General features: G+C 36.9%; 1 protein-coding gene across 2 annotated transcripts in view; it reads left to right on the top strand.

Annotated features, from left to right (window-relative positions):
- The window catches only part of TBX4 (T-box transcription factor 4), a 365,695-nt gene that overhangs the window by 102,198 nt on the left and 236,446 nt on the right, over positions 1-27,051 (top strand). For both annotated transcript variants that reach the window (XM_053707346.1, XM_053707345.1), the window contains exon 3: positions 15,976-16,070. In XM_053707346.1, the coding sequence (XP_053563321.1) occupies positions 15,976-16,070 (95 nt within the window). The remainder of the gene's footprint in view (positions 1-15,975; positions 16,071-27,051) is intronic.

The following is a 27,051-nucleotide window of genomic DNA, read 5'->3' as shown; positions in this document are numbered from 1 at the left end:
ACAAGTAGGGCAACTTATGGAAGAAGACCTAGAAGAGGTTAAGAAAGAGGTATCAGAACTGGGGATATAATTTAATATCCGGAAGAACAGGCTGACACACAAGCCTCTGAAACGGAAGTCCTAACATGTAAGATTACTGTCCAAGAACCACAAATATTAATCCTCAACAGCCAGGTGGAAGATTTTGACAACAGAGGGAGGAACAACCCTCCTCTGACATGATACCAATATACCCCCTTAAAGCTACAAGACTCTGGAAGATTTGGAGTCCTTCAGTCAACAACTAGATATCCCCAACCATTATTACCCTCTGTTAAGGATATTGATCAATTCATTCTGATGCACTCTCAGATTTCGACTAAACCGCAAAACCAAATTTGGCATAAGGTTTCTAGAAAGAGGCCCAGACTTTCAGATTTTCCAGCAGAGGATGTGACTTAAAAAACTTGACCTCTGTACACTTTAGAACCTCCATCTCCCAAGTGGTACCCATTTGGGCATTGTTCAGAGTGTGACACCCCAGTGCAGAGGCCATGGGAATCTACTAAGAAATCTTTCGAGGATGAAGGGGCTTGCTGAATGGACAAGCAGTGAGGTGTGCTTTTGTCCTCTCCTCCTTATGTGGTGGAGGGTCAAACTTATCCCCATTTCTGTCCCATGTGTCTCCTGTTTCTATATGCCTAGCTCTGATTACTGCCCTCTGGTAAAGGTTTGTGGTGCTGTGGGGGGCTCATTATGGAGGCATAGCGAGGAGACTATGTTCTTATAGAAGATTTATACACAGTGGCACTGAGATACAAAAGTAAAATGTTATACTTGCTAAATTCAATTTTAATCATTGGTTGTATACTCAATGGGGCATATTTATCAAGGTCTGGTGGACCTGATCCGACACTGAGGATCAGGTCCGCCAGGCCTCGCTGAATATGGCGAGCAATACGCTCGCCGTATTCAGCATTGCACCAGCAGCTCACAAGAGCTGCTGGTGTAACGCCGCCCCCTGCAGACTCGCGGCCAATGCCAGCAGCGGGGGGGTGTCAATCAACCCGATCATACTCGATCGGGTTGTATTGTGGTGATGTCTGTCTGCCTGCTCAGAGCAGGTGGACAGGGTTATGGAGCAGCGGTCTTTGTGACCGCTGCTTCATAACTGCTGTTTCTGGTGAGTCTGAAGACTCGCCAGAAACAGGGGCCATCAAGCTCTATACGGAGCTTGTTAAATAGAGCCCAATATGTGTACATGTAATCCGAGTGATTTATGTTTCTTACATTTTGTTGTTGGTAATGGTTGTAAACAATCTGGCACTGTATTAAACTATAATTTACTAGCCTATTAACCCCTAAACCGCCACCCGCCATATTGCAAACAAGTATTAACCACTAAACCACCAGCCCCCTACATCACAAAGTACCTAAACACACTATTAACCCCTAAACTGCCACCCCCACATCGCAAACACTAAATAAAAGTATTAACCCCTAAACCTCCATCCCCCACATTGCAAAGGACCCAAACACAATATAACCCCTAAACCGACATCCCCCACATAGCAAACACTAAAAAAAAACATTAACCCCTAAACCACCAGCCCCCACATCGCAAAGTACCTAAACACACTATTAACCCCTAAACCGCCAGCCCCCACATCACAAAGTAATAACCTACACTATTAACCCCTAAACTGCCAGCCCCCCACATCGTTAAGTACCTAAACACACTATTAACCCCTAAACTGTCAGCCCTCCACATTGCAAAGTAATAAACTAAACTATTAACCCCAAAACCGACAGCCCCCCACATCTCAAAGTCATAAACTAACATCTAAACCCCCTAACCTAACACCACCTTTCTTAACCCATATTAAAATACACAAAAATTACAGCATAAATCCTAACTACCATAAAAAAAAACTTACCTATAAAAATAAATTAAACCTAAACTTACCTTTAAAAAATATTCTAACATTACAAAAAATAAAATATCCTAACATTACAAAAAATAATAAAGTCTAAATTTACAGAATATTAAAAAAGTAATTACCCAAAAAAAGTAAAAAATGTAATCCTATTCTCTTATTCCCCTTAAAAAAAAAAACTATTCTAAAATTAAACTATCAATATTAAAATCAAATTAAAAGGGCCTTTTGTAGGGCATTGCCCTAAAGCGATCAGCTCTTTTGGTGAAACCCCCCCACTAAATCCTTTAACATTACAACTCCCCACCCCCAAAATAAAAAATCCTATCTTAAAAAACCCTAAATTAAAAATTGCACTGAAAAGGGCGTTTAGATGGACATTGCCCTTAAAAGGGCATTCAGTTCTTTTGCTGCCCAACAAAAATGAAAACCCTAACCTATAAAAGAAAACACCCCCAAAAAATAAAAACAACCGTAGCCCAAAGTTGGTACTCACTGATGATGATGGGCGGCGATCCATCTTCATCCCCGCAGCGGTACATCTTAATTGCAGCGGTCCATCTTCTAACTTCATTCCGGCGGTGTTGACGGCGGTGGTGACATCGTTCCTCCTCTTCAGAACTTCAACGTGGAGCTTCTCTTCTTGCGGTCTCCAGTCTCCAATGTTCTTTTTTATATAACCTTTAGTTAAATATTTGCAAGGTGAGGGTAGCAAGACGCTGCACCAGGTGGCTATTCGACCCCTTATAATGTCCCCTGCTCTGTACAGATGGATAGTGAGGAGCCTGGGATATTAGGAGGACATGCCCGTGACATGCCTCCTGATTCCAGGGCTGCCCTAGTCATACCAGGATGGGTTGCAACCCTACTTCAAGGGTTTAGAAATTAGCATATGAGTCTGCCTAGGTTTAGCCTTCAACTAAGAATACCATGCAATCCAAGCAAATTTGATGATAACAGTAAATTGAAAACTTGTTTAAAATTGCATGCCCTATCTGAATCATGAAAGTTACATTTTTACTTTATTGTCCCTTTAAAAAACTGCTCTGTGTCAAGTTGTCTTAGCTAAATCAACTTTTCCTGGCAACTGGTAAGTTGCCTTATTTCTGCTGAAGTTAGACATTAAACTATTTCCTTATTTACTGTGTGCAGTATGCTCTGTACAGCTAGTTTTATTTTAGCCATTGGTGACCGGTAGCTGAGTAGGTGGCGCTAAACATGTAATACAGCTGCTTAGTGAGTGTAAGAAAATGCATGTATTACAAAATACTTTCTTTTTTCTAATATTCTTTTTTCTAATATTTGTTTCTGATTACAGTGACCCAGTGCAGGGGTTATGGTTCTTTTCTGGGGCCTGATGTTAGCTCATAAGTGGTACATAAGTTAAAGGGGTATGTACCTAATATACATAGTTGACATAATAGTTAAAGGGACACTGTTGTATATAATTCCTCTGAATGTGCTTCAAAAGACCTTTTATACCAATTGAGTATAAAATGTATGAGAAATTGCCCCTTTAGATATTTTGTATTTATAATAGCTGTTTTTGCTCATTGAACCCACAGTCTATTACAATACAACGGTCTGATCTTGCAGGGAGAGCAGATATCTATCTTATCATGCTATATAAACACAGTTGTTTTCTTATCTTATCTCTGTCTGAGATAACAACTGATAATTAATATTTTAGTAACTATATCTTCCTTCCCCCCACTAAAAGTATCATTTTTCTGCTGCATTTTTTTTTACAAAGCTTTTATGTACCCATTACAGCTTTTCAGTATTGGTGGCTTTTTCTGCCGGCAAAATTAGCTATTTCAAATGACAAAATAAAATTAGAAGAACTATTTGTAAACAAGTTAAAGGGACATTTGCATAAATGTTTTGTAGATGATCCATTTATATAGCCCATGCAGTTGTTTTTTTTTTTTTTGTTTGTTGTTTTTTTAAAGTATAGTTTTGCTTATTTTTAAATAACGCTGGTTTTCAGACTCCTAACAAAGCCCAAAGTTTTAGAAGTATACTGATGTATACCTATTCCAGCTTGCTCCTGTTTGTGTAAAGAGTCTTTTCATGTGCAGGGGGAGGGAGTCCTCTTTTTGATATACAAACACTTGCATTGGGTGTTCCAGCTAACTTTATTAACAGGGCTAAACTGGGAGCTTCTAAATAAGATTTTAAAAGGTTTTATACTGGATTTTTTTATTAGTATCTGTGCATATTATTCTTTATAGTAGTGTCTATTACATGCAGTTATATGAAAATTGGTGTATACTGTCCCTTTAATACACTCGGGTAAAATGGATCATTGGGAATAAAGAAATTTTAAGGATAGGGAAAATGCATCTGCTATTAAATGTGTGATGTGTAGCTATTATGTACCAGTTGTTGGTGGGGTGTTTCTTTAACAACGTATATAGGTGTAGATTTATCATAGTGCGAGCGGACATGATATGATGTAGCGTATCATGTCCACTGCACATCGATAAATGCCGACGGCATACGCTGTCGGCATTTATCATTGCACCAACAGTTCTTGTGAACTGCTAGTGGAATACCACCCCCTGAAGATTTGCGGCCAATCGTCCGCTAGCAGGGGGTGTCAACCAACCCGATCGTACTCGATCGGGTTGATTTTTGTCCGTGGCCTCAGAGCAGGCGGACAAGTTATGGAGCAGCGGTCTTTAGAAACTGCTGTTTCCGGCGAGCCTGAAGACTCACGCAGAAACAGGGGCATCAATCTCCATATGGTGCTTGATAAATCGGCCCCATAGTATGCTGGTAACATGGGCACCAGCCATGCACTTTTGGTGGGGTGGTATACTGTCTTCAGGGGTGAGGGTGTAAGAAGGTGCAATGCATGTTCTGTGTTTAGTTTATGAAGAAGCCTTTATGGTATCAGGAGGTGAAATATATAGTGTTATTCTTTATACAGGGCACAACAAATTTTGGGATAGGTGTTGGCCATGTAGGAAGGGACCCAACAAATGTGTCCTGCTCAAGGCCCCAAAAATGCTAAGGGTGGCCCTAATAGTACATATGAATATGTTCAGATTATGTTTGGATGTATGCATATTTCATTTATGGCTGATTTCAGATAATTTAAGGGCTGTTTCAAACACAGTTTGTTTGTTTTTTCTTTAAGTGATTTTTTTCAGTGTTGCTGAAATATGAGCTTTCTTTAATAGGTTTTCATTGCAATACTGAAGTCATTCATTTCTCTCTCTCTCTTTCTCTCTTTCTTTCATTCTTTCTTTCAGTCCTTCTTCCCATTATAAATTGTAATTATTTCTACACACAAAACTTCAAGGAGGAAAATAATTTAATGGCGCTCCCACATGTTTCAGCTTAACAGACAGCAAATTAATGTCACATTTACACAAATTATTTAAATCATTTAGCAAACTGATCCACAATGCAACATAACATTATTGATTGCTATATATATTTATGTTGTAGTGTTTACTTACAAAAATATTAGAGTACTTTATCATTAGGTGTTGTCATTGTGCTCGTCACCATAGCTGGCATATCTACCAGCACTATAGCTCTACCCAGGGTTGGACAATAGTTTTCTGTGGTGTCTGTGTTTCCCCTAAGATGTATTTGCAAATATATTGTGCTTTGTGTGCTGGGCAAACATGATACTTTGTGCACTTGCAGTACATTGGAGTCTGTTTATTGATTGGTTGCTACTTGCTTGCTGCACAAACTTGTAACACTCTAGTGTAGCTAAATGTATTTTATCTACTATGCCTGACTACTGGTCTGTTGTCTGCTATCTGTCTGATCAATTTCCTGATATAGGTCACCACTAGTCTATTGCCTGTTCTAAAGGACCACTATCTTCTTGCCTGTTGCACCATCTGGCCATGCACTTCCTGTACCTGTCATGGTGCTGTACGTACAATGATGTGTTCTCACCTTTACTACATGTATGTAGAATATTCATGCAATTAAATGATGTCTATCCTTTCTACTATTTCCTGCTTTTTATGCCACCAGCATCCGCCAAACTAAGAGCTAGTTTCCATTGATCTGTAATTCCGTTTGCGTGCTCTCGCAAACCGCTAAATATGCTGTCAGAAGTAATATCATTTATCGACTACTTTCAACGGCCCATTATAACCCAATTTCAGCAACCGGACTCCGGCTGGCGAAAGCATTATCGTGTCCCATACAAAATATAGGAATCTTTAAATTGTACCCGGTTTCCAATGCCCGCGCAAACCGTAAACACACTGTCGGAGGCTGCCGATACACAAAAATTACACCCAGCTCAACTAGGTGTAAAACAGGAAAAAGGTGCTCTTTGAGACCTTTTTCCCATTGAAATCTAACCCGACACTCAAAATTCCTCTATCCGCCACCCCCCCACATCGCAGCTTATAATAAATGTATTAAACCTCCATGCCCCACAACACAAACTCGCTATTTAAAATATTAACCCCTAATCCGCAATGCCCCCACAACGCAAACTATCTATTAAATCTATTAAACCCTAATACGCAATGCCCCCACAATGCAAACTATCTATTAAATCTATTAACCCCTAATCTGCAATGCCCCCACAACGCAAACTATCTATTTAAACTATTAACCCCTAATCCGCAATGCCTCCTCAATGCAAACTAACTATTAAATCTATTAACCCCTAAATTACCAAACCCCACAACGCAAATAACTAATCACTAAGCCCCCTAACCTAACAACCCCTAAATTAACCCCATTACATAAATTAAAATAAAATTAAATTACAATTTGGCATAGATCATTTATGAATAAAAGGATTTAGGTGTAACTCTACATTCAGACCTTCTGGATACAGTGTACCAAAAAGGTATATCAGTTCAGCCTCATGATACGATAACTTTTCTTCATAATCTCCTCCCCTCCTATCCATGGGTATCTTTTTTATCCCCAAGAACTGTAAACCTTAAGCCCTTTTATTATGTGTTTAGACAAGAGATTCCCCTGAAAGCCTTTATTTATATTCAACAGATGTTCTCTAATTCTGTCCCTGATGGGTCTCTGGGTTTAACACAAATATTGGGGCCCTAACAATTTTGCGCAAGTGATATCATTTTTTTTTGTGTGCAACAGAAAGAGCACTCAAATTAAAAGTAAATGCAATTGTGAGTGTGATTGCATTTTATGTTCGTCGGGTTAGCGCAACTGAAAACCTTGTGTGAAGGGTAGTGCATTAAAAAAGTTGCACTAAACACAAATTAAATACTTTACAAATTACAGTTACGGGGGCGGAGCCGGCACTTGAGCTGAAAGGTTGCATATCTCAGCAGCTCCTGCTATACTTTCAACAAGAAACAAGTTTGGCGTTCTTTCAGGCTCTTATTTTCAATAAACACTGGGAGTCTAGCAGCTCAGGAGACCTAACAGGCTAAAATCTCAGAAATATATCATCTCTGGCAGAAATTTCAATGCTCAGACGACTCTGACTGATCAGAGGCCTAAAAAGCAGCCATTACCTTACCTACGTGGAGATTATCGAGAGGACTCAATTCCACTAACTGCTACTTTCGGATTTCACTAGTAATTTCTAGTTACCACCTCATTGGAGCACTATGATATCTGCAGCTCATATCCTCAGAGAGATTGGCAACCTCCTAGATGACTACCAGGGGGCTTTCAAATACATGCTAAAGATAGTGGGGGATATTTATCAAAGCCTCAACCGCAAATATGCCGGAATTCCGCAGCGTAATTGTTGCAAGATTGATCCAACCTAATTATCAAAGCCTACAGACCGGCAAATGTTGAAATTTGTGACGTAACGATCAATGCTTACGTCATTACAGATGTTCTGAATACACATTCGGCTCTATCTGACACTTTTTCCCAGTTATCAATCTTCTAACAGGTACGCTCGCAGCTATTCTGGCACAGCATATCTGGTTTTCAATCCGCCACCCTGGAGGCCGCGGATGCCATAGAAATCAATGGGGGTCTGTAAGCAGCGAAAGCTTATGTTCGATGCTGCCAGATATCCCATTGCTTTATAAGGTAGAAAACAAGTTACGTTTACACCTAACACCCTAACATAAACCCCAAGTCTAAACACCCCTAATCTGCAGCCCCCGATATTGCCGCAAACCTAAATAAAATTTATTAACCCCTATCCCGCTGCTCCTGGACCCCGCCGCACCATAAAGTTATTAACCCCTTTTCTGCCGCTCCCCGAGAACGCTGCAACCTAAATAAAAGTATTGACCCCTATCCCGTCGCTTCCCGACCCCGCTGCAACCTAAATAAAAGTATTAAACCCTAAACATCTGGCCTCCCACATCACTACCACTAACTAAACCTAATAACCCCAAAACCTTCAGCCCCCCACATCACCATAAACTAAATTAAGCTATTAACCCCTAAACCTGCTAACTTTAAATTAAAATTACAACATCCCTATCTTAAAATAAATTTAAACTTACCTGTAGAATTAAAAAAAAACTATTTTAAAATATTAGTTAAGCTATCCTAACTATTATACTACAATTAAATTAAACTAACAATTAAATTAACTAAATTACATATTAAAAACCCCTAACCCTACTCAAATTAATTAAATATACTATTAAACCTTATTACAAATTACTAAATTACAGAAACCCCCCCACTAAGTTACAAAAAAAACAAACACTAAATTACAAAAAATAAAAAAACACATTATCAAAAATAAAAAAGAATTACACCTAATCGTATAGCCCTATCAAAATAACCCCCCCCAAAATACCCCTCCACAGCATACAATAAACTACCAACGGCCCTTAAAAGGGCCTTTTGTAGGGCATTGCCAAAAAGAAATCAGCTCTTTTACTTGTAAAAAAAAATACCCCCCAACAGTAAAACCCACCACCCAACCAACCAACCCCCCAAAATAAAAAACTTCAATGCAAGTGACGTCATCCAAGATGGCATCCCTTGCATTCCTATTGGCTGAAAGATTTCAATCAGCCAATTGGATTTGAGTAGCTCTCATCCTATTGGCTGTTCCAATCAGCCAATAGGATTGCGCTCTCATCCTATTGGTTGATTGGAACAGCCAACAGAATGAAAGCTGCTCAAATCTTATTGGCTGATTGGAACAGCAAATAGGATTTTAGCAGCTCTAATCCTATTGGCTGATTGAAATCTTTCAGCCGATAGGATGCAAGGGACGCCATCTTGGATGACGTCACATGCATTAAAGTTCCAGTTTACGGCGGCGACCGTATGAAGAGGATGCTCCATGCCAGATGTCTTCAGGATGGACCTGCTCCGCGCCGGATGGATGAAGATAGAAGATGCCGTCTGGATGAAGACTTCTTGCCGCCTGGATGAGGATTTCGCCGGCTGGATGAAGATCCAAGTGGCTGCCTGGATGAAGACTTCTTGCCGGCTGGATGAATCCTTCAAGCGGGACTTCAATAACTGAATAACTGTATGTGGATCGTCAGGGTTAGTGTTAGGTTTATTTAAGGGCTTTTTGGTGGGTTTTATTTTTAGATTAGGGTCTGGCTATGTAAAAGAGCTAAATGCCCTTTTAAGGGCAATGCCCATACAAATGCCCTTTTCAGGGCAATGGGGAGCTTAGGTTATTTATTTGGGGGGGGTTGGTTGGTTGGTGGGTTTTACTGTTGGGGGTGCTTGTATTTTTTTTACAGGTTAAAGAGCTGATTTCTTTGGGGCAATGCCCCACAAAAGGGCCATTGGTAGTTTATTGTAGGCTAGGGGGGGTTTATTTTGGGGGGCTTTTTTTATTTTGATAGGGCTATTAGATTAGGTGTAATTCTTTTTTATTTGTTTTTTTCCTGTAATTTAATAATTGTAATAAGGTTTAATAGTATATTTAATTAGTTTGAGTAGGGTTAGGGTTTTTTAATATGTAATTTAGTTAATTTAATTGGTAGTTTAATTTAATTGTAGTATAATAGTTAGGGTAGGTAAATTAATATTTTAAAATAGTTTTTTTTTATTCTAAAGGTAAGTTTACATTTATTTGAAGGTAGGGATGTTATAATTTTAATTTAAAGTTAGCGGGTAGTTAGGTTTAGGGGTTAATAGCTTAATTTAGTTTATGGCGATGTGGGGGGGCTGGCGGTTTAGGGGTTAATAGGTTTAGTTAGTAATAGTGATGTGGGAGGTCAGAGGTTTAGGGGTTAATACTTTTATTTAGGTGGTGTCGGGGAGCAGCAGAATAGGGGTTAATACATTTATTTAGGTTGTGGCGAGGTCGGGGAGCGGCAGGATAGTGGTTAATAACTTTATTTATTTTGTGGCGGTGTCGGAGAGAGGCGGGATAGGGGTTAAACATTTTATTATAGTGGCTGCGTTTAGTGACAGGGTATAAATAAAGTTTGGAAAAAGCCGAATAGACGTGAGATCGATGACTGCTAGTTAACAACAGTCCGATGCTTATCGCCCCAAACTTGGTGCGCATCTTTTTGCCAGCTTTTTTCATACCTAAGGAGAGCGTATTGAGATATGCAGCCACGAAGTTAGGTGATGTTAGGCGAGCGTATTGGTGCCGGCGAATGCGACAAAGTTGAGGCTTTGATAAATATCCCCCATGGTCTCAACCTGGTGGGGCAGAACCTACAGAGCCTAATTCCTATAAAGCTCACTCAATAACAGCCTTTGTCAGAGGTATCACTTGGGAACCCCAGTATCCAGCACCTACCCTGCATACAGATCGGACGGTAATAGCAACAGACCACGTGGGGGCAACTAACCCCACAGATAGGATAGATCCTGAGACTACACAGAGTGACATGAATGACTTGCCTGCCCTGCCTATTGCCTACAAAATCACTTAGCTAGACACCTATGCTAGTCAAGTGATGAGTAAATTTGGGTGGAATGCCGCAATAGATCTGACTGTGGTTACGGAGAGGTGCGCAGTTGCATTGATATGGGGCGTCAGCAGGCTTGCAGGCCGGAGACTAACAACTCTACTGACATGGAGAAGAGGTCCTATAACATCTATATACATGTCAACGGAACGGTGCAGACCTACTCTGGATTTGAGCTCACATTAGACACGGCAGGCGCTACCACCAACTTCTCCCTTCATTCAGAGGAGCAAACATCTTCTATACAGTAGCTATACTCTCCCATCATGTTACCCGTTGCCTGGATTCTTGGGGACTTTGCCAACTTTACAACTGTTGGAAATATTCCTTAAAGGGACACTGAACCCAATTTTTTTATTTCATTATTCAGATAGAGCATGCAATTTTAAGCAACTTTCTAATTTACTCTTATTATCAATTTTTCTTCGTTCTCTTGCTATCTTTATTTTAAAAGCAGGATTGCAAATCTTAGCAGCCAGCCCATTTTAGGTTCAGCACCATGGATAGCGCTTGCTTATTGGAGGCTGAAATTTACCCACCAATAAGCAAGAATAACCCAGGTTCTCAAACAAAAATGCCGGCTCCTATGCATCACATTCCTGCTTTTTAAATAAAGATAGCAAGAGAACGAAGAAAAATTGATAATAGGAGTAAATTAGAAAGTTGCTTAAAACTGCATGCTCTATATGAATCATGAAAGAAAAAATTGGGTTTAGTGTCCCTTTAACAAATCAATTGGTTGGCTGCCACAACAGAGTGTGAGATTGCCCACATATTTTGTGTGGGTGTCACCAGCCATTTACCTCACAATTTTTTCTTCTTCTATTAGTCAGTAGATTTATCGCATAATAGTTAAATACGTTAATTATGTTCCCATTTTCAAAAGGTTCCTGAATGGTTCTTTTGATTCTTGTTCAAAAAATGTTATAATGTTGTTTCAAATACTGTTTAGAGTGAGGGCTGGTTTCTTATATACCTTATTCTTTGTACTAACAGAGTTAAAATAAGGATAGTATTGATTATTACATATGTTTAGGTTTGGATTAAAGTTTAATACACATGCCTTAGCACTGTTAGTGTCATATACTTTTAGGTAATACAACAACAAGGGGGTTTGGTTAAGCACACCAAAAAACATTTTATATATTAGCACACATATTGTGGGAGTGCGGCCAAAGTGACCAAAATAATTACAAAACAACAAGTATTGGCACACATCCAAACACTTAAGTCCACATATTTATAACATATTATATATATATATATATATATACCAGCTTTATATATATATATATACCACAATCACATCAAAATAGGCTGACCAAATCCCTTTGGTTAAAGTACACCACCCAGCTTAGGTGTGTTCCAGACAATGTGATTGTGGTATGTATATATATATATATATATATATATATATATATATATATATATATATATATATATATATATATATATATATATATATATAAAGGCATAGTACTGCAGTGTTGGAATTCATATTTGAATAGCAAAGCAAATAGCAAAGCTAAACTGATTAGTGTTAGGTCTATTTTGGGACACCTTGTAAGTGGTGACTGGCTTAGCAGAATATGGCCATATTGTGTGACTAAGATCCCAAAAAATGTAAAAGCAAATTTAACAGGCAAAAACTGTGACAATGATCCCAATTTAATTTTAACAATTTTAAGAATATTTAGCAAGCAAAAATATTTTTTGTAGCATATATAAATATGTCATAAATATGTGGACTTAAGTGTTTGGATGTGCGCCAATACTTGTTGTTGTTGTTATCATACTGCCAGACATGGTATACACGGATGAGCTCATGGCGATTCCTACAACTTTAATATATATACCTCTAGCATATCAACAAATGGGCAGTAGATATTTATTTGTGCTGTCTAAATCGTAGGAGTATCAAAGTTTTAGTTATCATATTAATCTGCTCTTATAATTTCATGTTAATTCCACTGAGCCTATTCTTACCTCTTCTTTAGCTATAGATTTATGTTTATTAATATGACCTTCCTGTCGCTGGGGGTAGGGCCCATTCCCAGATGACAGGACTTATCTATGTGAAGGGGAGAAATTGAAATGTTTAGCTAGATATTCTCATATTGCTGTACCTATAAAACTGCTGTGCTCTAAACTAACACAGCCTATTTAAAGGGACACTGAACCCAAATTTTTTTCTTTTTTGATTCAGATAGAGCATGAAATTTTAAGCAACTTTCTAATTTACTCCTATTATCAATTTTTCTTCGTTCTGTTGTTATCTTTATTTGAAAAAATGAGGCATCTAAGCTATTCTTTGGTTCAGAACTATGGACAGCACTTGTTTATTGGTCAGTTAAATTAATCCACCAATCAGCAAGAACAACCCAGGTTGTTCACCAAAAATGGGCTGGCATCTAAACTTACATTCTTGCTTTTCAAATAAAGATTCCAAGAGAATAAAGAAAATTTGACAGTAGGAGTAAATTAGAAATTTGCTTAAAATGGCATGCTCTTTCTGAATCACGAAAGAAAAAATTTGGGTTCAGTGTCCCTTTAATATTTTTTACTTCAACGTAAGCTGCAGACTTATGATTCCCTCTGAAGTTATTTTTTTATCCTGTTTACCCCTTTCATTTATCAGTCAATATCAAATCTAACGCATATCCAGGTATTTGTGAAAATGATATTAAACATTTGAAATGAAAATGGTGACATATTTCAACACAATTAACACAGGACTGAATGCATGTTAGCATACCTGAGGCTTTCGCTCTAGTGCTAATATTTTTCTTTGACTATCTCAATTGCGCTAACCCAACATGAAAATATGAATATTTCATATTACAATGATCTTAACATAACGAAATATGTTCTATGTATTCATAATTAAATATTTCTACATATATCTGATGTTTTTTTAAACAAATATTTATATATATATATATATATATATATATATATACACAGTATATATAAAGTTCAAAAAGGAGCACTCTCACCACAATAACAGCTGCCAGGGTGCCAAAGATTAAATATAGCTGATAAAGGCACTCACTGGTCTTTCCAAAGTGTACTTTTAGTGAGTGCCGTCCTTTATCAGATATATATATATATATATATATATATATATATATATATATATATATATATATATATATATATATATATATATAAAAAATATATATAGGTATAGATATATACATATATATATATATATATATATATATATATAGCAATATCTATTTAAGAATACTTAGAACTAATTTTGCTATGTGCAGATCATTAGAATGTGAAATATAAACAGTAAATACCCAGTTAACCCTTTCCCGCCGTTATGCTGTTGTATTCCGTCACAACGGCGCTGGGCTTTAAAGCCGTTATGACGGAATACAACGTCATAGCCAATGGCTCTCCTGAAGCCTACTGCACTTGCAGGATTTGATCGTGGTCTTGAGGGCATTCCTAGCATCATAGGGACGCCCCCCAGACCCGATCCCATAATTTAAATCTCGTTATCGTTTGCACGATCGCGTGATTTCAATTTGTCTACATCGGGACAATTTGTCTACATCTAATGTAGACACTTTAACCCAGTCACGAAAGAGTTAAACACACACACACAAACATATATATATATATATATATATATATATATATATATATATATATATATACATATATATACATATATATATATATATATATACAGGGCTCAAAATTTTCGTTAGCCCACTAGCTATTGGCAAGTGGAAATATAACGGTGGTGAGTGAAAGTTAGTTAGTGATGTTGAGTCTGAAGTCTGGTAGCATGTTGTAAGTAGCAAAGTTGGCACATTGTGTTTGCAGAATGCACACTCCTATTGCAGCACTGACAAACACACATTTTGTGCTAAAACTATTATATAAAGGGATATTATATACCCATGAAAGTGCAAGGATATGTCATTCCTCTTGATCCGTCAGGACCCCATTAGTGCTTAGACTGTTACTTCTTAGAGGGTAAACTGGGCAGAGAAAGAGAGATTAGAGAGGAAAAGTGTAAGTGGAGAAGAAGGTAGAGTTAAGAGAGAATGGAGAAAAAAAGAGTGAAGAGATATGAGAGAGGGGAAAGAAAAAGTGTAAAGAGAAGATTTGAAAAGGGAGAGGGTAAAAAAACAGAAGAGAGAGTGGAGGGAATGGAGAAAGATAGTTAAGAGCGAGAAGGGAGAGATGATAATTATTAAAAATAAAAAAATCTCCAGGTCTGTTATGACCTTTCATGACTGTCAGCACTCTCTGCATTTCCCCAGTTCAACAACTTCCTTTTTCTATCCAGCTGTTGCCGTCTCTTAGAACCTCTAGTTGATGTTTCTAACTGCTATGAACTTTATTTTGGTAATTTATACTGTATGTAGCATTAGTAGTGGGTGGGATTAAAAGTGTCGAGTAACATTTTGTCCTGGCTAGTATCTGAGGACTTGAAATATTGAGCCCTGTATACTTATACATATACAGTATATATATAAATATATATATATATATATATATATATATATATATATATATATATATATATATATATATATATGTACACACACACATTTTTAGTAATGTATCTGTATGTATCTCTATGCTAAAGTACTTTGGCTACTTTTTTTTTCTAACACCCGAGATCTCATATCTTTGAGCTCTTACAACTTTTTTGTGCTATATATGTTTTTAAAATAATTAATAATTTAATAATTTATTAATTTATTGATTTATTAATTTATTAATTTATTGAATGGTGTTTTTATGAGTGTAACTATACTTTGTAATGTATTTTTTTAATTTTTTGTGCAACTTTTTATTTTCGGAAAACAGTTAACCACAGCTCTGAGATCTAGGATTCTAGTGCAAGTTAAGATTGCGCTTGTAATATCAGCGCAATTAAAAGGGGGCGCAAACGCTCGTGAAAACGCAAGCACAATCGTTTGTGCTCCACTTGTAATCTAGCCCTATATGTGTGTTTGTTTTGCAAAGTGATATACATTTAAATGTATCAAAAAAAAAAATCAGTTATATTTATTGACATTTTCTTCAATTAGCAAAATAAATTGTTGTGACTTGTGAGCTTATCATCATTTATGGGTCCACATAATGTTCAAATCCATTGCAATTGGCCTTGAAATGGTAAACAAGAATAAATGATCTATTATCACATTTAGTTTTAGTCTAACTTTTTATTTTTTTTCCAGACGATAGAAAATATCAAGGTGTATCTTCATGAGAAGGAACTTTGGAAGAAGTTTCATGAAGCAGGCACAGAAATGATAATAACAAAAGCTGGCAGGTTTGTAGTTTATTTTATAAAGGATGTCGCCTGTCTGTACTTTTTACTGGTAATGCTTTTTTATGTGAAAAAACTACAGTGTCCTATATTATACCTATATTATTATTCTTAGTTTTGGAAATATTAATGTTCACTTACACTATTACTTACTAAACTTTTTGGCTCTAGATTAAATACAAATAAACAATAGATAAATGATATGTAATAGTGACTATTAATCCAGAAACTATTTATGAATTGAGGCAACATATTACATTATGTGATTAGTATATGCAAAGAAAACGATGAATTTTAGCCTTTGTAAAAAACATGTATATGATGCAGTAAATGAGAATTGATTATTATTGAACACTCACACCAGAGTTTTTAAGATGTAAGATATCTACAAATACATATATTTCTATTTTGTTTTTTTAGAAATATTTTTTTTTTTTGAGCATTGATAATAGAAGTAAAATAGAAAGTTGTTTAAAATTGCATGCTCCCTCTAAATCATGAACTATATTTCCTCTAAATTTTTTTTACAGCTGTGCATAGCTGCAACTGCTCTGTGCAGAATATATATATTTATATATATATATATATACTGTACATATATATATATATATATATATATATATATATATATACACACACAATATATATATATATATATATATATATATACACACACACAATATATATATATATATATATATATATACACATATACAGGCCTCTAGTTATCAAGGTCTGTCGGACCTGATCCGACAGTGCGGATCAGGTCCGACAGACCTCGCTGAATACGGCGAGCAATACGCTCGCCGTATTCAGCATTGCACCAGCAGCTCACAAGAGCTGCTGGTGCAATGCCGCCCCCTGCAGACTCGCGGCCAATAGGCTGCCAGCAGGGGGTTGTCAATCAACCCGATCGTACTCGATCGGGTTGATTTCCGGCGATGTCTGTCTGCCTGCTCAGAGCAGGCGGACAGGTTATGGAGCAGCAGTCTTTGTGACCGCTGCTTCATAACTGCTGTTTCTGGCGAGCCTGCAGGCTCGCCAGAAACACGGGGCATCAAGCTCCATTTGGAGCTTGATACATATGCCCCATATACTGTACATATATATTATATATATCCCATGTGTAATCTGCACTCACAATTCAGCAGGGCCATCAACCAGGGTGCAAAGTTAGTATTTCAATAACAATCTTCTTCTGTCTGAATATACGTCAGAGCTCTATGCAAATTAGCCATGTCTACATGGCTTCGGCCACGCAGGCGTCGGATCTGTAACATCCGTGCCTGTTTCATCAAGGCACCACAGGAGGTTGCTTAGCAGCATAATTGGTTAACACTGTGTTAGTGCGTCTTAAACAGGTATGCAGGGATACAGCTTCTCTATACATAGACAATATAATACATATGTGATGTGATTAATGTCTGATTTCCCGGCCTATGTTTCACGGGGCCATTCTGTTAATGTATTAGGCTGTAAAAGACTGCACTCATTACGTGACTTAAGAATTTTTTAAACATCATATGTTTATTCCATTCTCTGATGTATACACAGTGGTTATCCTCATTACATTGATACACATGGACTTATATCCACCTGATTTTTACTATCACGATTAACCAATTATGTGACTAATGACACAACATAGACATATTGCAAACACAAGAATAAATTAACACTGATCTGGTACAAAATACATTGAGTGATATGTGTACATACTTATGTTTGATACACTGTTTTCATTGTCATATTTGTGATGAATATGCACTATATATTTTAAATGTTCCCTGTTATTTTGTATAATTTTGTATAATTTTGTTTATATTAGTAACCTGGCAACTATGGTGTTGCCATGGAAACACAGTTTTTGCGCAATTTCTTGTAATTGTTTGATGGGTGGGGCTTAGCATATTTAAGTTGCACTTTGTTCACTTGCACAATGTCTGGTCTGAGGAAGGGGTCTGCGAACCCCGAAACGTTACCACAATAAATAATTTTGTATCCAAATCCAGTGAGTACAGTCCCTGGTTGAAGAAGATTGTTTTATATATATATATATATATATATATATATATATATATATATATATATATATATATATATATATATATATATATATATATGATATTGTAATAGATATCTCAAAGCAGCCCTGGGAGAAAGCAACGCCCACCAGGAAAGAAAACAGGAGATAAGGATGGAACACATGTAAGAAGATAAACTTATAGATGTGTGGCCCTAGGTGTTTTGTTTGCCAGACGCAGTCCCCAGAAACTGACCCAGACACTGCATGCCCGCACTGCCACGCTCGCTTCAGGGAACATTGATCATGAAATAAAAATTTGGGGATTCATATCCCTTTAATGAGTAATGATTGAAAATCCAAGAAAAATATTGAGTATATATAGGGCTCCATTTCAGTATCTGCACTTGCAGCTTTTTTAGTGCCTTCAGCTGCAGTCTCGCATTAGCAAGCCTGCAACCGAGCAGCTGCTATCAGATCACTTATTATTTGCCTATATGCTCTGAACTTGCGGTTTGCAATAGCCCCTGTGGTGATTGACAGCCCCTGCTTGCACACGATTGGCATCTTTTTGCTCTATCATAAATGCGAGCAGCGAATTGATACCTGCTAGCCGCAATGCATTTCTTAAATAGACCTCATAACCAAAAGGACAAAACCACAATGAGCCATAAACATTACTGTCCCTTACTTATAGCAACAATAGCAGAAGGAATGGGTGATATGATAGAAACATTAACATTTAATGTAAGCACTGCATTGCAAACACATAATGGGTTGATCTTGTGCTTGTTTTTGGCAGATAATGATTTCAGAACTTCACCAGTATTGTCAGTGTGTATTTCTACTGATCACAATCCTAAAATGCTGTCGCTGTGTAATACCCGTTAAGCTTGGAAATGTTACCCCCAGAAAATAACATTAAAGCATTGTCTGTGTTAAAGGGCCACTAAACCCAAAATCTTTCTTTCATGATTCAGATAGAGAATAGAAATTTAAACAACATTACAATTTACTTCTATTATTTATTTTGCTTCATTTTTTAGATATCCTTAGTTGAAGAAAAAGCAATGCACATGGTGAGCCAATCACACGAGGCTTCTATGTGCAGCAACCAATCAGCAGCTGCTGAGCATATCTAGATATGCTTTTCTGCAAAGAATATCAAGAGAATAAAACAAATTAGATAATATAAGTAAATTAGAAAGATGTTTAAAATTGCATTCTCTTTCTAAATCATGAAAGAAAAAATGTGGGTGTCATGTCCCTTTAATATATCCAAAATGAAAAATGAAATGTCAGCGATTCTTGACAAACAAAATTGTGATTTTCTGGGATTTATCAATAGCATCACAGTTTGAATGGTCTGCTCTGTATGTTGGTTGACCCCTTCACTACCGGGAATTTCAGAAAAAAACTTGCCCAATCATGACACAAATGACAGCTGCCAGTAACCAATTTATATGGTTCTTTTTTTAAACTATATTGTCAATTTATTTATAATTTCTTATTTTTCCTAAAGTCTAATGGTCCCCCATTCCCGCGATCATTATTTAGGGGCCCCCATCCCAACTTTCTTTTCGCAGTGCAGTTCTCCATCCATTCCTCTAGCTTAAAAATATTTTTTTTTTATGCAGTGTAGGGCCCTCCCTCCTCCTCCTTCCCCCTCTGTTGCTAGGCATTCACCTGCCTCCCACCTTCCCTTCCACACCTCTCATCAGCACCAACAGAGCAACAGAGATCGCTACAGACAGTGACACTGATGGTGCCACTGTCTGTAATGATCGGGCAATCTGCCTTCATATGGTAATGGAGCTTCCTAAAGCTGCAACATAGATCTATGTTATGTGGTACAATGGATTATGTACCTCATCACATAGATCTACATAATGGGGCCTATTTATCAAAGGTCTTGCGGACCTGATCCGACAGTGCAGATCAGGTCCGCAAGACCTCGCTGAATGCGGAGAGCAATACGCTCTCCGTATTCAGCATTGCACCAGCAGCTCACAAGAGCTGCTGGTGCAACCCTTCCCCCTGCTGAATCACGGCCAGGTGTCAATCAACCCGATCGTATTGGATCGGGTTGAATTGCAGCGATTCCTATCCGCCTGCTCAGAGCAGGCGGACAGGGTTATGGAGCAGCAGTCTTTGTGACCGCTGCTTCATAACTGCTGCTTCTGGCGAGTCTGAATACTCGCCAGAAACACGGGTCCACAAGCTCCGTTTGGAGCTTGATAAATGGGCCCCAATGTGTGTTTAAGGAGTTAATAGTGTGTAGCTAATAGGTGACATGTGTGCAAATAAAGAGGCACTCAAGTCAAAATGAAACTTTCATGAATTAGATCCACCATGCAATTTAAGAGACGTTTCAGTTTACTTCCATTATCCAATTGTGTTTAGTCTTTTTATGTGCACTATTTCTGAGGCACAAGCTTCTACTGGGCAAGAATTCCCATTTATATGTATATTTGTGTCTGTGATTGGCTGATAGCTGTCACATGATACAAGGGGACAGCAAATTGAAATTAATTTTGAAATTTGTCACAAGAAAATATTCTGCTTATTTAAGATTCAGAGTAAGTGCTACTGCATTGTTTTTTTATAATGCACCTGTTCAGTATGCAATTATACTGTATGTGATGGTCATTTAACTTGTTCTCTCCACAACTATAGCTACTGTGTATATGTGTATGACTTTTTAAGGGATTTGAAATGGGGGGATTATTGGTATTGTGGGCATGAATATTTGTTGTGGATTTTGCTAATTTTAATTAGGGTAAAAAGTGCTTATTATTTTTTTAACATGACTGATCAGGAATTATTTGTATCTGTTTGGTGATGGTGCTTCCTAATGTCAGCTGAAACGGTGGGTGTAATTTCAGTGTGTTTTGTACATGCCGAAAACCAATTTTACATTCGAAAGTTTTGGAGGTACTCAGTAATAATTGGAAAAATATTGTCTGATGGTTTGTCAAAAAAATTTGGCTATGGAATTCGATAAGTGAAAATTGTCCTTGTAAATTTGTTGTCAGGTATCAATAAATTAGAATGTAATCATCCTAACAGGACTAGTACTTGTTAAAAAAGGGACAGTAAAGTAAAAATGAATTGTTCATAATATAGATAGAGTGAGCCATTTTAAAGAACTTTACAATTTACTACTATTATCAAATGTGTTTTGTTCTCTTGGTAACCAAGGTAGGTTGATAAGAGCTTAGGAATGTGCATGTGCCTTTAGTGCTTAATGGCAGCAGCATTTACAATGTATAACATTGCTTTAAATATTGTTGCAAAAACTGCTGCCAAATGGTTAAGGACAAATGCAAGCTCCTGAGCTCACCTAGGATTGCTCTTTATCAAAGGATACCAAGGGAATTCAGTAAAATGGATAATAGTAAAGTAAATTAGAAAGCTGTTTATAATTTTATGATCTATCCAATCAATTTTTACCTTTACTTCTGAATTTACTGTCTCTTTAAGTATAGTGCCATTTTTCACCAGTTAATTAAAAAAGTGCTGCCAATAAACAATGAAAATGACTGATTGTGATCTCACTGACAATGAAAAGGGGTTCATCTGCAGACGATAACATGCAGATAATTATCAAATGATATGGTGTTAAAGCCCCAAATATTTTAAATTCATTCAAAGTTGCCCTTTTTCTGGCATTATTTTGCAGTCCGCGGACAACTACTTTATTATGATTTATCTTATCTTCTTTGATGTGGCCAATTAGGGACAGATATAAATAAGCTGATATATTGGTCAATCAATTACTGTATAGAATGCTTTAGGGTATGTGGCCCTGTGGGCAGAATTTGGCAGCCTTTCAGTTTTCCGAGTTAAAATGCAGAGAATGCAGGAAAAAGTTCATTACATTTTTCTTACTCTGCATTATTAAATATTTTATGTGGAGTTACAATTTATGTTTAATGTAACTTTAAAGAATTTAATTCAAGAGCTATTGGCTACCAGAGCATTTAATGTATTTGGTAAGAGTTACAAAACCTAGTAGTTAAGTGAAAATGAATAAAATACAAAAAAAATCAAGAAAAATACTATTCTATGGCAGAGTTTTCTTAAACACCATTGCCCTTTGATGACTGTCTTGACCCGTGGGTACCATGATTACTCCATGGGGCCTATCTATCAAGCTCCGTATGGAGCTTGAGGGCCCGTGTTTCATGTCAGATGGTCAGCTGAGCCACGCCTACATGTTGCGACTAAGTAGCACACGCCGTGATCCACGTAGCTTTGCATAGTGCTGTTTGACATGAGAAGGTACATAGGGACATTAGAAAGGTATGTGTTAAGGAATATATGTACTCCGTGATATTGATGTAGAAGCCGATGCTTTATTGTACTCTCTGACAGCACGGCCAGTAGTCACGCCCCTGGGATGGGCTTGCATGGGCTGCACTGACGGTGATTTCTGGCAATGTATGAACAGTGAGACACAATAGGAAGAGGTTTTGTAGAGTGGGATTGGCTGCCCTTTATTGGGGATGAGACGATATGAATGAACGCAGAAGGAGATGTATCCTTGCTGGGTAATTTGCTGGTAGGGCACTTACACATATGATTTGGTATGAGAGAGAGGTGTGTTGCCTTTCAGACTAGCTGATTTGTTGAATTGCACCTTTGGAAGGTTCCATCTGAGAAGGGGTGCTAATTATGCTTGGTCTATGTTATCTTTGCTCTATTTTCAATTACACTCCTTTTCGATTAGATCGCAGTAACGCCATGGGATAGATATATCCCTACACACTATTTATATGCCAGCTGGCTATTTTTTGTAGTAATGTTAACACAGATATGTAGGATTTGTTTACAGAGTATTTACACGCTGTTTCACCTAACACTTGATTTGGTCTCCTAGACAGCCTTGATTGGCTTGATTGGGGGGAGGGGTATAAGCCTATATAAGTTTGTTATTTGCAATGATTGTTTGTCAGAAGAAGGGACTCTGGTTGTCCCAAAACATCACTTTAATAAATAATATTCACTATATTTTGATGGCTGAAGTCCAGTGAGTGCTTATTACTGTAATTTATTTTACTATTACATAGAACCCTGGCAGTTGTGACTTGGATGGTGAGAGTGCATACACCAATACTACTATTATATATATATATATATATATATATATATATATATATATATATATATATATATATATATATATATATATATATATATATATATATATATATATATATATATAATCAAGAAAGCACTCGCCAGGACTGTTATTGCATCACCTTTACTTAGTGAATGTTTTTGGAGTGTTACCCCCTTCTTCAGACATATAAAGCCAATAATTGCTTCACAAAGGCTGAATTCACTGAATTTTCAAAAGAAAAAGGGCAGAACTCTCCAGCACTGCAAGATCTCTCTCATTTATGTATGTGAATCTAAGACAAGCCCAGTGCAATATAGCCCTGTATGATATGAAAGTTTTGTTACACTTACACTTTATGCATTGCATTTTATATTACTATACATTTCAGAAAGTTTAAAGGGACATTATAAACTATTTTTTTCATTGCATAAATGTTTTGTAGATGATCTATTTATATAGCCCATAAAGTTTTTGTTTTTTTAAAAAATGTATAGTTTTGCTTATTTTTAAATAACATTGCTCTGATTTTCAGACTCCTAACCAAAGCCCAAAGTTTTATTTGAATACTGTCAGCTACCTTCTCCAGCTTGCTCCTGTTTGTGTAAAGGGTCTTTGCAAAAGAAGGGGGGGGTGTCTTATTTCCCACATGCAATGGGCTTTCCACCTACCTTTTTAACAGAGCTAAGCTGAGAACTTCTAAGTAAGTTTTTAAACAGTTTTATACTGCATTTTTATATCAGTATCTGTGCATCTTATTCTTTATAGTAGTGTCCATTACATGCAGTTATATGAAAATGAGTGTATACTGTCCCTTTAAAGGGTAGATTACAAGTGGAGCGCTAATTTATTGTGTGCCCACAAATGGGCTTTCGATAAATAATCAGCCACTACCAGTAGCAATTAGCGCTTATAAAATTAAACAGAGATTAGATCATTTTATAAATGTGCCCCAAAGGCCACAAAAATACAGTGATATTTTTATTTTTTAGTAAAATAACTGCACCAGGCAGTTTTGGGGGGCTAAAGTTGGCAGGTGTGGGGTGTTGGAAAAGAAACACGGCATTGAATTGTGGTCTATGGGAACTGTGTGTTCCCAGTAAATATATATGTATATTATATGCTTATTTATCTATATATTTCTGTTTTAATATGTGTACATACACATATTAACACATAAATATATATGTATATAAGCATATTCATATATATTAACAATTTGCTGCTATCGCTGAGCGACTTACCCCCTTTGCTGCACTTTGGTTCTGTGCCATGTATGACGGCATCAGAACGAGGATCCCATTGAAGCTTATGGAAGCACACTCTCATGAGCGTAATGCTTACCAGCAATGCAAATGCAAGCTCACATTCACATTGTTATCAACTTGTAATACCTACATACATTAGTGTGCACTGGTATTATTCAGTGGAGTGCAAATATCGCTTTCAAGAAAGCGATATTTAGCTATCCACCTGAAATCTGGCCCTAAATTACTAAAATTTAATCTGAAGTGTAAAGTGATATAAAATAGAAAGCACAAAGTGTAAATGCAGCAGAACTGTCATGCCATGTAATGCTATATTGCACTGGGCTTGTCTCTCCTTCACATATAGGGCCTGACATTTGCCGGCATGGAGAGAAATCACACAAAGACTTTGGGATTTTTTTTAGACCTTGTATTGTAATGTAGGAGGCCCTGTTTCAAATAAAGATCACTACATAGCAACATAAACATTTCTCAAGATAAAATTTGTGTTTTACTTTATTTTTAAGGACCTTGCTGTACCAACAAGACTTATTAGATCATCTCGCCTGAGCAGCGAGGTTTTGAATATCAGGCTTACAGAAATGCAGGAGATGTCCCTTGGAGAAGTATAGCAAAATCCTTTTGAAATTTTTACTAGAGATCTCGCAGTGCTGAAGGATCATTTTAGAATATCACACCTGAGCGGAGAGGTTTTTAATATCAGGGCCTAAGTGTAGTACTGAGTATATTAAAATAATAATACTTTATTGAAAAATACAACACGGACACAACATTTTTTTTTATAAAGTGTTATTATTTTAATATACTCTTTTCTAACTTTAGTGTGTAATTCTACTTTGGGCTTGAAGCCCTAAATCCTTATTGTATCCTAATATTTTGGTCTTAACTGTAGTACTGCAAGAAAAACAGTCAGGTTCGGTTTCATTTCATCATCCATATATTTGTAAAAATGTGTGTATATATATATATATATATATATATATATATATATATATATATATACAGTATATATATATATATATCTACAAAGATCTAGAAGAACAAGCGCACAGATACACTTTTCATAGTGCAAATCAATTTAATACTTTAAAAACACATTACACACATTCAACAATTAGGAATGAATCCTACTCACAAAGGAAACCCCAATCATATGAGGTAAGTTATAGCAGTCGGATCCTTAAAGTGTCCCCAATTAATACTGGCAACAAGTCACAATGAGGTAGGAGAGTCTCCTTGTTGTTAAAGTCCCCAGTTTAGTTTAAAGTGGATGAAGGTAGCGGTTAGTATTGTCAGAGAGTTCCAGTTAATCTTACCGCTCCTGCAGTCAACAGTCCGGTCAAAGGCTGATAGATAGATGAAACGCGTAAGGCCACGACCACCTTACGTTACTTGTGAACTACACGCCGAACAGGAGCATAGCTATACACGCTGTTACAACTATCTGCAGCGCTTATCTATCTATCAGCCTCTGACCGGACTGTTATCTTCAGGAGCGGTAAGACTAACCGAACAGGAACATTGCTATATACACTGCTGTACAGATTCATGCTATAACTATTAAATGGAACTCTCTGACAATACTAACCGCTACCTTCATCCACTTTAAACTAAACTGGGGACTTTAACAACAAGGAGACTCTCCTTACTCATTGGGACTTGTTGCCAGTATTAAGTGGGGACACTTTAAGGATCCGACTGCTATAACTTACCTCATATGATTGGGGTTTCCTTTGTGAGTAGGATTCATTCCTAATTGTTGAATGTGTGTAATGTGTTTTTAAAGTATTAAATTGATTTGCACTATGAAAAGTGTATCTGTGCGCTTGTTCTTCTAGATCTTTGCAGCTGTACTTTATTCACTCAATTTGGACCTTGAGTGGTATCATAACGAGCAGCACTGAGACACCAACTATATTGGAACTTCATCACATCTGACTACCAGAAGGACACTATTGCTCTCTCTCTCTTTTTTCCTAATTCAGGGATACTGCAGAGTGTGATAAGTATATTACTATTATTATTATTATTGTACTATCTTCTTGTATGCATTATTCTGATTGCTATATATTGGAGATCTGTTCAAACATATTTATTTTTATTACAGTGATTGTGGTGTTAAGCTCTATCAACACAGTCTATCTAAAGTCTCTCTCAAGTGTGCGCTGCCTCGGCTCCCAGTGGTGATACTCACTTTCTGAGTTCACCCCTGTGATCTTGTAGTTTTATTATATTATATATATATATATATATATATATATATATATATATATATATATATATATATATATATATATATATATATATATATACTGTATATATATAAGTAGTCTGAGCAAGAAGTGTCAGAAAAACAGAAAAAGGGTAATTTTGCCTAAGTGTAGTATTTACTGATAATATAACACAGTATATCAACAGCATCTGGAAGTTGCATTTATATATTAAGATCACAAGAAAAGCAAGGTTCTATGTCACAGTGTGTTATATAAAGTTCAAGTGTCCGCCCTGCTCTGTGGTCTGTGCATGTGTGATGGTTCAAAGGTTGATACATTCTCCCCCTTTCAGCAGTTG

The sequence above is a fragment of the Bombina bombina genome, chromosome 3, assembly GCF_027579735.1.
Source record: "Bombina bombina isolate aBomBom1 chromosome 3, aBomBom1.pri, whole genome shotgun sequence".
NCBI classification, from domain to species: Eukaryota; Metazoa; Chordata; class Amphibia; order Anura; family Bombinatoridae; genus Bombina; species Bombina bombina.
The sequence above is the reverse complement of the archived record's forward strand: the minus strand, read 5'-3'. Positions and strand labels throughout refer to the sequence as shown.